At 43.9% G+C, this 14681-nt stretch overlaps 1 protein-coding gene across 1 annotated transcript in view; it reads right to left on the bottom strand.

Annotated features, from left to right (window-relative positions):
* Positions 1-3572: 3572 nt before the first annotated feature.
* si:dkey-190l8.2 overlaps positions 3573-14681 on the bottom strand; it is a 23542-nt gene continuing 12433 nt past the window's right edge. Inside the window, exons 4-10 of the mRNA XM_062049326.1 lie at positions 8050-8218; positions 7840-7942; positions 5872-6005; positions 4476-4687; positions 4248-4356; positions 3928-4176; positions 3573-3736 (exon numbers count right to left, since the gene is read on the bottom strand). Coding sequence (XP_061905310.1) covers positions 3936-4176; positions 4248-4356; positions 4476-4687; positions 5872-6005; positions 7840-7942; positions 8050-8218 — 968 coding nt within the window. The 3' untranslated portion in view covers positions 3573-3736; positions 3928-3935. The remainder of the gene's footprint in view (positions 3737-3927; positions 4177-4247; positions 4357-4475; positions 4688-5871; positions 6006-7839; positions 7943-8049; positions 8219-14681) is intronic.

Raw genomic sequence — 14681 nt, 5'->3', positions numbered from 1 at the left:
TTCACTATATTATGCAAAAGCAACTTTTCTTACCTTCTGGTACCTGCTGATCTGTATTTGGGATCTGCATAAGTCCTGAAAATTTGCGCGCATCCACCTTTGTAGTCGGTGTCGACACCGTAGTGGATAATCTTCTTCTTTTTCTCTATCTTGTTATGTGACATTCATCCTCCACTGTTGCCATTTCTAATATAAAGTAGTGTAAAGTTCTTACTTACAGTGGTGGTCACAAGTGTACGTACACTGGTAAAGAACATCATGTCATGGCTGTCTTCACTTTACAATCATTTCTACAACTCTTACTTTTGTGTGATGTAGTGATTGGAGCACATACTTGTTGCTCACACAAAACATTCATGAAGTTTGCTTCTTTTATGAATTTATTATGTGTCTACTGAAAATGTAGACCCATTTGTGTTTGGGGTCATTGTCCTGTTGGAACACCCAACAAGACCCAACCTCCGGCCTGATGATTTCAGCTTGTCCTGAACAATTTGGAGCTAATCCTCATTTCTCATTTTCCCATTTACTCCCTGTTCAATCAAGACCCTGGTCCCACATTGCTATGGACTTTGTTACAGGATTACCACCTTCCACCACAGTTCTCACCATTGGTGGCCGGTTTTCTAAAATGGCTCACTTTGTTCAAGCTACCATCATCTTTGGAGACGCATTGGTTCGCCATGTGGTCAGGCTTCATGGGACTCCTTTGGATATTGTCTTGGACAGAGGACCTCCGTTGACGTCGGCGGTGTGGAAGGATGTTTGCTTGGACAGAGGACCTCCGTTGACGTCGGCGGTGTGGAAGGATGTTTGCTTGGACAGAGGACCTCCGTTGACGTCGGCGGTGTGGAAGGATGTTTGCTTGGACAGAGGACCTCCGTTGACGTCGGCGGTGTGGAAGGATGTTTGCTTGGACAGAGGACCTCCGTTGACGTCGGCGGTGTGGAAGGATGTTTGCTTGGACAGAGGACCTCCGTTGACGTCGGCGGTGTGGAAGGATGTTTGCTTGGACAGAGGACCTCCGTTGACGTCGGCGGTGTGGAAGGATGTTTGCTTGGACAGAGGACCTCCGTTGACGTCGGCGGTGTGGAAGGATGTTTGCAAGGCGTTGGGGACGTCATCCAGTCCCTCTTCCGGCTCCGGTCAGTTGGAACGCACTAATCAGGACGTAGAAGCTGCTATTAGATGTGTTTGCTATCAGGACCCAGCTGAGTGGGTGGGCCAATTTCCCTGGATTGAATACGCCCACAACATCCTTGTCAGCTCAGCAACTGGAAAGTCTCCTTTCTACTCGGTCCATGGGTTCCAGCCTCCAGCCTGTCCATCTCTGGAGTCAGAAATAGTTGTTACCTCCGCAGCAGGGGCGTCCAATACTTGTCAATTGGGAAGGTTCTGAGGATTGCTCTTGGATCTCGTGTGAACTTATCTTCGTCCCTTCTCTGATTGGGAACTTCCACAATAAGTTCCCTGAGAGGCCAGGTAGGCCACCAGGTTGTGGCCATTGGGGGGAAAGTTCTGTTATGTTTATGATTTTTGGGTTTGTATTTATTTCCATTGTTCTGCTTTTCACCTGTTTGTTTCTGTTTGTTGACATTGATGAGGGGGCGGAGCCAGGAGTCACACCTGGGACTGATTGGGCCATTAGGCCTTTATAAGCAGGGGACTGCAATTGTTTGTTGTGGTTTATTACTTCAATGTTGTGTCTTTGAGATCCTGCTGTTTGCAAGTATCTTCAGTTGTTAGCTACTCCTGGCTTCCTTGCTCGGCAGCAAACGGGGCCGGTATAGCTGCACCACATACATTGAACTTGTTACTAAGTACTTGTTACACATCGGAATATCTCCTATTCCATACAAGAACATGTTACTAAGTACTTGTTACACACATGTTACTAAGTACTTGTTACACATCTGAATATCTCCTATTCCATACAAGAACATGTTACTAAGTACTTGTTACACACATGTTACTAAGTACTTGTTACACATCTGAATATCTCCTATTCCATACAAGAACTTGTTACTAAGTACTTGTTACACATCTGAATATCAATTTACAATGAACACACACTTGAAGACAATTTGACCTTATTTGTCCAAAATCTCCTGAATGACCTTTGAAGTAGCAACAAAAGTTGGGAGCATGGAATTGTCCAAAATGTTTTGGTATCCTGGAGCATTCAAAGTTCCTTTCACTGGAACTAAGGGGCCAAGCCCAACTCCTGAAAAACAACTCCACACCATAATTCCTCCTCCACCAAATGTCACACTCTGCACAATGCAGTGAGAAATGTAGCGTTCTCCTGCCAACCTCCAAACTCAGACTGGTCCATCAGATGTAAAAGTGTGACTCATCAGTCCAGAGAAGGCGTCTCCACTGCTCTAGAGTCCAGTGGTGATGTCCTTTACACCACTGCATCCCACGCTTTGCATTGGACTTGGTGATGTATGGCTTAGATGCAGCTGCTCGGCCATGGAAAGCCATTCCATGAAGCTCTCTGCGTACTGTACGTGGGCTAATTGGAAGGTGACATGAAGTTTGGAGCTGTGTAGCAAGTGACTGTGCAGAAAGTCTTTGCACTATGCTGACCTCTCTGTCACTTTACCTGGCCTACCACTTTGCACTATGCTGACCTCTCTGTCACTTTACCTGGCCTACCACTTTGCACTATGCTGACCTCTCTGTCACTTTACCTGGCCTACCACTTGCTGGCTGACTTGCTGTTGTTCACAAACTCTTCACTTTTCTTAGAATAAAGTTGACTTTGGAATATTCAGGAGCGAGGAAATTTCAGGACTGGATTTGTTGCACAGGTGGCATCCTGTGACAGTTCCACGCTGGAAATCACTGAGAGCGGCCCATTCTTTCACACATGTTTGTAGAAACAGTCTCCATGCCTAAGTGCTGGATTTGATACACCTGTGATTAGTGATTAGGACACCTGGTTCTCATCATTTAGATGGCTGGCCAAATACTTTTGGCAATATAGTGTATGTAGTCCTTTGACAATCAATCAATCAATCAATCAATGTTTATTTATATAGCCCTAAATCACAAGTGTCTCAAAGGGCTGTATAAGCCACAACGACATCCTCGGTACAGAGCCCACATTCGGGCAAGGAAAACTCACCCCAGTGGGACGTCAATGTGAATGACTATGAGAAACCTTGGAGAGGACCGCATATGTGGGTAACCCCCCCGTCCCCCTCTAGGGGAGACCGAAAGCAATGGATGTGGAGTGGGTCTGACATAATATTGTGAAAGTCCAACACATCAGCGAGAGTCCAGTCCATAGTGGGGCCAGCAGGAACCATCCCGAGTGGAGACGAGTCAGCAGCGTAGAGATGTCCCCATCTGATGAACAGGCTAGCGGTCCACCCCGGGTTGGGAGCAGAGTAGAAAAGAAAAGAAAAGAAACGGCAGATCAACTGGTCTAAAAAGGGAGTCTATTTAAAGGCTAGAGTATACAAATGAGTTTTAAGATGAGACTTAAATGCTTCTACTGAGGTAGCATCTCTAACTCTAACAAAAATGACCTCCCACAAGCCATCCATGTTGGTGTCTTTATAAATAGATTTAATTGGTTCTGATTCATTTCAGGACATTATACAAAAAATGGTCACATAACAAAAACTTGCAGTCTCTCCCTTGTTGTGCAGTCAAATACTCCACTTGCAAATACTCCACTTGCAAATACTCCACTTGCAAATACTCCACTTGCTTTTGCATCTTCCTGAAAAGACAGAAATGGAGATGCTTCGTATTTTGACAACTCTACTATTGTTTGTGGCCATCTTTCTGTTCCAGACTGCATGAAAGGGGTCTGCGTGATCTGCATTAGCTCACAATGTTGTACTTCATACTTTTATTCTGAAATCATGGGGGGGTTTGCTTCATTTACAGATTCAATGATGACTTTCACACCTTGTTATTTAGGTGGCACAAACGGCGAGCGGGTTTTCAGGTGGCTTGCGACAGTCCTCAAGCGAGTCAGGAAGCGGCGTACCACTGGTCTCAGGCAGGAGAAGACACAAGCCACACCCTAGAATGGGGCCGCCGCTGTATATGAGCATGGCAGCCAAGGAGATGGCTCCACTGGGACTGGATGGCAGGAGTGTGCTGACCAGACAGCCCAGTCGGAAGCACAAGTTGACCAGCGACACACAACGCTGTCTGCCAGTAGAGAGATACACCAATATTGAATCATGCTGCCGCTATCAATCCATCATCAGTCATGACGCCACCTGACAACCGTGGGAAACAGCTCGATGCTGTACAGAGCCAAGATGAAGATGGTGGCCAGGATGCAGAATTTGCCGATTAGCGCAAAACTCATCACCAGCGTGGCGTCACCTGCAGAAGACACACCTGATAAAAAAGCCATCATTACCAATTGAAGACATGCTTCATCAGTAGCAGATCAGAAGGAGTTTGGCCTGACAAACAATCCTAGGTGATGGTGGAAGCCTCACATTGGTATCTGGACAGCATCAGGGACAGCAGGCAGGAAGTGCCACTGAGGAACAGAGTCAGCATGCTCATTGGTCGGCGTCCCAGTCGCACCAAAGGGATGAGCAGGCATGGGCTCTCTGATAGACCGGAGAAGAACTGGGCCCAGTAGATGCTCACGCCAAAGGAGCCGATGTTCATACAAATGCCAAAGTACGTCAGCGCCGAGGCAGCACTGATCGATGGAAACAGTTGAACACAAAATGGACCAATGAGAAACCTGCAGTGTTACGTCACTACCAGATGGTCCAGGCCACACCTTCTCCTCATTCAATGCCTTTACTTTATTTTCATGACTAACATTGTAGATTGTCACATCAAAACTATGAATGAACACAGGACTCCTCTTCCTCCTATCCAGGAGATGGCAAAAAGCCGCTGCCTGACCAGGGCTCAGAAAATCAGTAGAGACTCCTCCCACCCCCACCAAGGACTGTTTCCACTGCTGGACTCTAGAAAGAGGTTCCGCAGCCTCCGTAGCAGAACCTCCAGGTTCTATAACAGCTTCTTCCCTCAGGCCGCAAGACTCTTGAACGCATCATAATTATCCCCTCAACTCCCCCAAAAATGGATGAAGTGTCTGGACTATAAAGACAATATAACATACATCCATAAACCTGCAATATATTGATCTGTACAGTAATCTATTTATACCTTCTTTTGTAAATGCCAACACTCTGCACCTTATTGCTCTTTTATCCTGCACTACAAGCAGATCATGCAACCACATTTCCTTCTTATCTGTACTGTAAAGTTCACATTTGAATGTCAATAAAGGAAGTCTAAGTGTAATTTGGAGTTAGTTATGTACTTAAAAAAAGGTGAAAGAACAGAAAACATGTTTTATATTCTATCCCATCCATCCATTTTCTACCGCTTATTCCCTTCAGGGTAGCGGGGGGCTCTGGAGCCTATCTCAGCTAGTTTCTTCAAAATAGCCACCCTTTCACTCTTGGCATTCTCTCCATGAGCTTCAAGCACACCTGTGAAGTGAAAACCATTTCAGGTGACTACCTCTTGAAGCTCCTGGAGAGAATGCCAAGAGTGTGCAAAGCAGTAATCAGAGCAAAGGGTGGCTATTTTGAAGAAAGTAGAATATAAAACATGTTTTTGTTAAGTACATAACTCCACATATGTTTATTCCTAGTTTTGATGTGACAATCTACAATGTAAATAGTCATGAAGATAAAGATTGAATGGAGGAGGAGAAACATTTGGCCTGTACTGTACATAAATGACTAATATTTAGCTCTCAAATAACTCATTAACAGTCAAGTGGCCAGTGAGGCAATCATGTGTACTTTATGGAAGCAAAAGGACAAGAGGAAGTGTCTTCAACAGAATGAGAAGAGGAATGACCTGAGGTAGCTCATGATGCAGAGCCGCAGCACAACCGTGGGGTGTTTGAGGAGGTTGAGGTCATCGTGTCCAGGGGGGAGATCTTTGGAAGCCTCTGCAGCTTTCTGCTGCTGCAACCAGTCTGAGCCCAAAAGCTGCTCACACACACAAACATTATTAAAACAGCAGGAAGTTTCTGGAGTTGACTTTGGCACCAGATCAGGGTAGTCCAAAGTGCGGCCCGGGTGACATGCAGCTGGATTTGTATTGGCCCACGACACATTCTAAAGCAGGGGTCCCCAAACTAAGGCCCGCGGGCCGGATACAGTCTGCCAGTGTCCAAAACCCAGCCCGCGGGAAGTCCCAGGTAAAAAATAAAAAAAAGAATATACATTTTTGGATTATTATTTCTTAAAGGCCTACTGAAAGCCACTACTAGCGACCACGCAGTCTGATAGTTTATATATCAATGATGACATCTTAACATTGCAACACATGCCAATACGGCCGGGTTAACTTATAAAGTGACATTTTACATTTCCCAAGAAACTTCCGCTTGAAAACGTCTTTGTATGATGACGTATGCGCGTGACGTCAATCGTTGAAGCGGAAGTATTGGGACACATTGTATCCAATACAAAAAGCTCTGTTTTCATCTCATAATTCCACAGTATTCTGGACATCTGTGTTGGTGAATCTTTTGCAATTTGTTTAATGAACAATGGAGACTGCAAAGAAGAAAGCTGTAGGTGGGATTGGTGTATTAGCGGCTGGCTGCAGCAACACAACCAGGAGGACTTTGACTTGGATAGCAGACGCTAGCCGCCGACCGCACGGATGATCGGGTGAAGTCCTTCGTCGCTCCGTCGATCGCTGGAACGCAGGTGAGCACGGGTGTTGATGAGCAGATGAGGGCTGGCTGGCGTAGGTGGATAGCTAATGTTTTTAGCATAGCTCTGTGAGGTCCCGTTGCTAAGTTAGCTTCAATGGCGTCGTTAGCAACAGCATTGTTAAGCTTCGCCAGGCTGGAAAGTATTAACTGTGTAGTTACATGTCCATGGTTTAATAGTATTGTTGATCTTCTGTCTATCCTTCCAGTCAGGGATTTATTTCTTTTGTTTCTATCTGCAGTTAAGCCCGATGCTATCACGTTAGCTCCGTCGCTAAAGTGCTTCGTCGATGTATTGTCGTGGAGATAAAAGTCACTGTGAATGTCCATTTGGCGTTCTCGACTCTCATTTTCAAGAGGATATAGTATCCCAGGTGGTTTCAAATACAAATGCATGATCCACAATAGAAAAAGGAGAAAGTGTGGAATCCAATGAGCCAGCTTGTACCTAAGTTACGGTCAGAGCGAAAAAATATACGTCCTGCACTGTACTCTAGTCCTTCACTCACACGTTCCTCATCCACAAATCTTTCATCCTGGCTCAAATTAATGGGGTAATCGTCGCTTTCTCGGTCCGAATCTCTCTCGCTGCTGGTGTAAACAATGTGGAAATGTGAGGAGCTCCACAACCTGTGACGTCACGCTACTTCCGCTACAGGCAAGGCTTTTTTTAATCAGCGAGCAAAAGTTGCGAACTTTATCGTCGATGTTCTCTACTAAATCCTTTCAGCAAAAATATGGCAATATCGCGAAATGATCAAGTATGACACATAGAATGGATCTGCTATCCCCGTTTAAATACAAAAAATTCATTTCAGTAGGCCTTTAAAATCTGTCCTTTGTAATCTATTTTCTACCGCTTGTTACTCTCGGTGTCTCCTAGCCGCTCATGCAAGTCATATTGCCTAAAAATGCATTTTCCCATCAATAAAGTCACATCGTGCTTGTGCCGCAGTGTCAGGCGAAGAATATATATATATATATATATATATATATATATATATATATATGATTATTTTTGTGTGTGTGTGTGTGTGTGTGTGTGTGTGTGTGTGTGTGTGTGTGTGTGTGTGTGTGTGTGTGTGTGTGTGTGCATCTACCAAGTCCACGCACTGCTTGTCTGCCACACCTTTGCTACGGTAGTGGTGAAGAACACTTATTCTCTTCATTAACATCAACCAGCTTGGAGACTCTGGAATTGAACTGCAAGAACAAACAGAAAGAAACGTTGACACCTGAGGAGGGAAGGCCAAGTAATGAAGAGGAAGAGGCAGGTGGAGGAAGGTGTTACAGACAAGGTCAGCACACACTAGTAGAGTGGCAGGCAAATGAGCTGTGGAAGAGCCAGGGACAGGTGTAGCTTGGTCCAGGTGGGGCTGAGCCATGCGAGCAGAGGTCCCACCATAGTCCCCAGACTGAAGCAGAAGCCTAAAAAGGCTGGGGGCCAGAGGCGGGCGGGGGGCGCCGTCCATTCCACAGCTGCAATGTACAAGCAGGAGGAAGTGATGTCTGATATGTTGTTTCATCCACTGCCACGCATAAGGAAATAGATAAGTTAGCTTCTAAGTCAGAGTGTCCAACTCATTGTAGATCAGGCCCACATGGACAAACATCTACTCCCAAGTGGGCCGGCACGATAACTTAAAAATAAAGACAACTTCAGATTGTTTTCTTTGTTAGAAAAATACAACAATTACAATTACCTGTTGTGGTTAATAGTATATATACTTTATTTGTTGTTATTTGTATTTTCTGAATAAATGATGTTCATCAGTCAACTCATTGGTGTTCATTTCAGTCTATCAAGATAAAAAGAATAATATCAAATTACAGGATGTTATTTATGTAGTTTGATCATTTTCCTCCACTGATGTACGAACATCATCTGCTTTATTTTGTACATCATCGACAAAGATACAAATAATGGCTATTGCGACATCTAGTGGACACATTTAGAACAGCAGTTTCTTTCATTCAAACATTTCAGGTTAATTTTTAAACTGAGCAGTCATTCACAAAGAAGGACGGGGCGAGGGTCACCACTTTGTCAACAAATGCCTGAGCAAATTGTTTAAGAACAACATTTCTCAACAAGGAATTGAGGGATTTCACCATCTACACTCCGTAATATCATCAAAAGGTTCAGAGAATCTGGAGAAATCACTCCACTGCAAGGATGAAAACCAACAATGGATGCCCGTGACTTTTGATCACTCAGGCAGTACTTCATCAAAAAGTGACACCTGTGTGTAAAGGATATCACCACATGGGCTCAGGAACACTTCAGAAAACCACTGTCAGTAACTACAGTTGGTTTCTACATCTCTAAGTGCAAGTTAAAACTCTACTATGCAAATTGAAAACCATTTATCAACAACACCCAGAAAAGGCGCAGGCTTCACTGGGCCCGAGCTCATGTAAGATGGACTGATGCAAAGTGGAAAAGTGTTCTGTGGTCCGACGAGTCCACATTTCAAATTGTTTTCGGAAACTGTGGACGTCGTGTCCTCCGGACCAAAGAAGAAAAGAACCATCCGGATTGTTCTAGGGTGAAAGTGTAGAAGGCAGCATGTGTGATGGTATGGGGGTGTATTAGTGGTCAAGACATGTTCTAGGGTGAAAGTGTAGAAGGCAGCATGTGTGATGGTATGGGGGTGTATTAGTGGTCAAGACATGTTCTAGGGTGAAAGTGTAGAAGGCAGCATGTGTGATGGTATGGGGGTGTATTAGTGGTCAAGACATGTTCTAGGGTGAAAGTGTAGAAGGCAGCATGTGTGATGGTATGGGGGTGTATTAGTGGTCAAGACATGTTCTAGGGTGAAAGTGTAAAAGGCAGCATGTGTGATGGATGGTATGGGGGTGTATTAGTGGTCAAGACATGTTCTAGGGTGAAAGTGTAAAAGGCAGCATGTGTGATGGTATGGGGGTGTATTAGTGGTCAAGACATGTTCTAGGGTGAAAGTGTAAAAGGCAGCATGTGTGATGGTATGGGGGTGTATTAGTGGTCAAGACATGTTCTAGGGTGTATTAGTGGTCAAGACATGGGTAACTTACACATCTGTGAAGGCACCATTAATGCTGAAAGGTACATACATAAGCTGTACATCAAGCAAGAATGGGAAAGAATTCCACTTCAAAAATGTGTCTCCTCACTTCCCAAACCTTTACTGAGTGTTGTTAAAAGGAAAGGCCATGTAACAGAGTGGTAAAAATGCCTTTTTTGCAATGTGTTGCTGCCATTAAATTGTAAGTTCATGATTATTTGCAAAGTTTCTCAGTGTGAACATGAAATATCTTGTCTTTGCAGTCTATTCAATTGAATATAAGTTGAAAAGGATTTGTTGTATTCTCTTTTTATTTAGCATTTACACAACGTGACAACTTCACTGCTTTTGTAATATTCAACTTGAAACATGTGGTAGAAATAAAGTCATTGGTGACTTGAGAACCAGCAGTATTTCATGAAAAAGAACAACATCAAGTCAGAGTAGCAGCTGACAAAGACGTAGAGAAGAAGTAGACTGGAGTCTCTGACAAAGACGTAGAGAAGAAGTAGACTGGAGTCTCTGACAAAGACGTAGAGAAGAAGTAGACTGGAGTCTCTGACAAAGACGTAGAGAAGAAGTAGATTGGAGTCTCTGACAAAGACGTAGAGAAGAAGTAGACTGGAGTCTCTGACAAAGACGTAGAGAAGAAGTAGATTGGAGTCTCTGACAAAGACGTAGAGAAGTAGATTGGAGTCTCTGACAAAGACGTAGAGAAGAAGTAGATTGGAGTCTCTGACAAAGACGTAGAGAAGAAGTAGACTGGAGTCTCTGACAAAGACGTAGAGAAGAAGTAGATTGGAGTCTCTGACAAAGACGTAGAGAAGAAGTAGATTGGAGTCTCTGACAAAGACGTAGAGAAGAAGTAGATTGGAGTCTCTGACAAAGACGTAGAGAAGAAGTAGACTGGAGTCTCTGACAAAGACGTAGAGAAGAAGTAGACTGTAGTCTCTGACAAAGACGTAGAGAAGAAGTAGATTGGAGTCTCTGACAAAGACGTAGAGAAGAAGTAGACTGGAGTCTCTGACAAAGACGTAGAGAAGAAGTAGACTGGAGTCTCTGACAAAGACGTAGAGAAGAAGTAGACTGGAGTCTCTGACAAATACGTAGAGAAGAAGTAGACTGGAGTCTCTGACAAAGACGTAGAGAAGAAGTAGATTGCAGTCTCTGACAAAGACGTAGAGAAGAAGTAGACTGGAGTCTCTGACAAAGACGTAGAGAAGAAGTAGATTGCAGTCTCTGACAAAGACGTAGAGAAGAAGTAGACTGGAGTCTCTGACAAAGACGTAGAGAAGAAGTAGACTGGAGTCTCTGACAAAGACGTAGAGAAGAAGTAGACTGGAGTCTCTGACAAATACGTAGAGAAGAAGTAGACTGGAGTCTCTGACAAAGACGTAGAGAAGAAGTAGATTGCAGTCTCTGACAAAGACGTAGAGAAGAAGTAGACTGGAGTCTCTGACAAAGACGTAGAGAAGAAGTAGACTGGAGTCTGACAAATACGTAGAGAAGAAGTAGACTGGAGTCTCTGACAAAGACGTAGAGAAGAAGTAGACTGGAGTCTCTGACAAATACGTAGAGAAGAAGTAGACTGGAGTCTCTGACAAAGACGTAGAGAAGAAGTAGATTGGAGTCTCTGACAAAGACGTAGAGAAGAAGTAGATTGGAGTCTCTGACAAAGACGTAGAGAAGAAGTAGACTGGAGTCTCTGACAAAGACGTAGAGAAGAAGTAGATTGGAGTCTCTGACAAAGACGTAGAGAAGAAGTAGACTGGAGTCTCTGACAAAGACGTAGAGAAGAAGTAGATTGGAGTCTCTGACAAAGATGTAGAGAAGTAGATTGGAGTCTCTGACAAAGACGTAGAGAAGTAGATTGGAGTCTCTGACAAAGACGTAGAGAAGAAGTAGACTGGAGTCTCTGACAAAGACGTAGAGAAGAAGTAGACTGGAGTCTCTGACAAAGACGTAGAGAAGAAGTAGATTGGAGTCTCTGACAAAGACGTAGAGAAGAAGTAGACTGGAGTCTCTGACAAAGACGTAGAGAAGAAGTAGATTGGAGTCTCTGACAAAGACGTAGAGAAGTAGATTGGAGTCTCTGACAAAGACGTAGAGAAGTAGATTGGAGTCTCTGACAAAGACGTAGAGAAGAAGTAGACTGGAGTCTCTGACAAAGACGTAGAGAAGAAGTAGATTGGAGTCTCTGACAAAGACGTAGAGAAGAAGTAGATTGGAGTCTCTGACAAAGACGTAGAGAAGAAGTAGACTGGAGTCTCTGACAAAGACGTAGAGAAGAAGTAGACTGGAGTCTCTGACAAAGACGTAGAGAAGAAGTAGATTGGAGTCTCTGACAAAGACGTAGAGAAGAAGTAGACTGGAGTCTCTGACAAAGACGTATAAGAAGTAGATTGGAGTCTCTGACAAAGACGTAGAGAAGTAGATTGGAGTCTCTGACAAAGACGTAGAGAAGTAGATTGGAGTCTCTGACAAAGACGTAGAGAAGAAGTAGACTGGAGTCTCTGACAAAGACGTAGAGAAGAAGTAGATTGGAGTCTCTGACAAAGACGTAGAGAAGAAGTAGATTGGAGTCTCTGACAAAGACGTAGAGAAGAAGTAGACTGGAGTCTCTGACAAAGACGTAGAGAAGAAGTAGACTGTAGTCTCTGACAAAGACGTAGAGAAGAAGTAGATTGGAGTCTCTGACAAAGACGTAGAGAAGAAGTAGACTGGAGTCTCTGACAAAGACGTAGAGAAGAAGTAGACTGGAGTCTCTGACAAAGACGTAGAGAAGAAGTAGACTGGAGTCTCTGACAAATACGTAGAGAAGAAGTAGACTGGAGTCTCTGACAAAGACGTAGAGAAGAAGTAGATTGCAGTCTCTGACAAAGACGTAGAGAGGAAGTAGACTGGAGTCTCTGACAAAGACGTAGAGAAGAAGTAGACTGGAGTCTCTGACAAATACGTAGAGAAGAAGTAGACTGGAGTCTCTGACAAAGACGTAGAGAAGAAGTAGACTGGAGTCTCTGACAAATACGTAGAGAAGAAGTACACTGGAGTCTCTGACAAAGACGTAGAGAAGAAGTAGATTGCAGTCTCTGACAAAGACGTAGAGAAGAAGTAGACTGGAGTCTCTGACAAAGACGTAGAGAAGAAGTAGACTGGAGTCTCTGACAAAGACGTAGAGAAGAAGTAGACTGGAGTCTCTGACAAAGACGTAGAGAAGAAGTAGACTGGAGTCTCTGACAAAGACGTAGAGAAGAAGTAGACTGGAGTCTCTGACAAAGACGTAGAGAAGAAGTAGATTGGAGTCTCTGACAAAGACGTAGAGAAGAAGTAGACTGGAGTCTCGGACAAAGACGTAGAGAAGAAGTAGATTGGAGTCTCTGACAAAGACGTAGAGAAGAAGTAGATTGGAGTCTCTGACAAAGACGTAGAGAAGTAGATTGGAGTCTCTGACAAAGACGTAGAGAAGTAGACTGGAGTCTCTGACAAAGACGTAGAGAAGTAGACTGGAGTCTCTGACAAAGACGTAGAGAAGAAGTAAATTGGAGTCTCTGACAAAGACGTAGAGAAGTAGATTGGAGTCTCTGACAAAGACGTAGAGAAGTAGATTGGAGTCTCTGACAAAGACGTAGAGAAGAAGTAGATTGGAGTCTCTGACAAAGACGTAGAGAAGAAGTAGATTGGAGTCTCTGACAAAGACGTAGAGAAGTAGACTGGAGTCTCTGACAAAGACGTAGAGAAGAAGTAGATTGCAGTCTCTGACAAAGACGTAGAGAAGAAGTAGACTGGAGTCTCTGACAAAGACGTAGAGAAGAAGTAGACTGGAGTCTCTGACAAATACGTAGAGAAGAAGTAGACTGGAGTCTCTGACAAAGACGTAGAGAAGAAGTAGACTGGAGTCTCTGACAAAGACGTAGAGAAGAAGTAGACTGGAGTCTCTGACAAATACGTAGAGAAGAAGTAGACTGGAGTCTCTGACAAAGACGTAGAGAAGAAGTAGATTGGAGTCTCTGACAAAGACGTAGAGAAGAAGTAGACTGGAGTCTCTGACAAAGACGTAGAGAAGAAGTAGACTGGAGTCTCTGACAAAGACGTAGAGAAGAAGTAGATTGGAGTCTCTGACAAAGACGTAGAGAAGAAGTAGATTGGAGTCTCTGACAAAGACGTAGAGAAGAAGTAGACTGGAGTCTCTGACAAAGACGTAGAGAAGAAGTAGACTGTAGTCTCTGACAAAGACGTAGAGAAGAAGTAGATTGGAGTCTCTGACAAAGACGTAGAGAAGAAGTAGACTGGAGTCTCTGACAAAGACGTAGAGAAGAAGTAGACTGGAGTCTCTGACAAAGACGTAGAGAAGAAGTAGACTGGAGTCTCTGACAAATACGTAGAGAAGAAGTAGACTGGAGTCTCTGACAAAGACGTAGAGAAGAAGTAGATTGCAGTCTCTGACAAAGACGTAGAGAAGAAGTAGACTGGAGTCTCTGACAAAGACGTAGAGAAGAAGTAGACTGGAGTCTCTGACAAATACGTAGAGAAGAAGTAGACTGGAGTCTCTGACAAAGACGTAGAGAAGAAGTAGACTGGAGTCTCTGACAAATACGTAGAGAAGAAGTAGACTGGAGTCTCTGACAAAGACGTAGAGAAGAAGTAGATTGCAGTCTCTGACAAAGACGTAGAGAAGAAGTAGACTGGAGTCTCTGACAAAGACGTAGAGAAGAAGTAGACTGGAGTCTCTGACAAATACGTAGAGAAGAAGTAGACTGGAGTCTCTGACAAAGACGTAGAGAAGAAGTAGACTGGAGTCTCTGACAAAGACGTAGAGAAGAAGTAGACTGGAGTCTCTGACAAATACGTAGAGAAGAAGTAGACTGGAGTCTCTGACAAAGACGTAGAGAAGAAGTAGA

This window comes from Entelurus aequoreus, linkage group LG01 (assembly GCF_033978785.1).
Source record: "Entelurus aequoreus isolate RoL-2023_Sb linkage group LG01, RoL_Eaeq_v1.1, whole genome shotgun sequence".
Classification (NCBI taxonomy): domain Eukaryota; kingdom Metazoa; phylum Chordata; class Actinopteri; order Syngnathiformes; family Syngnathidae; genus Entelurus; species Entelurus aequoreus.
Note: the sequence above shows the minus strand (reverse complement) of the source record. Positions and strands in the feature narration are given on the sequence as shown.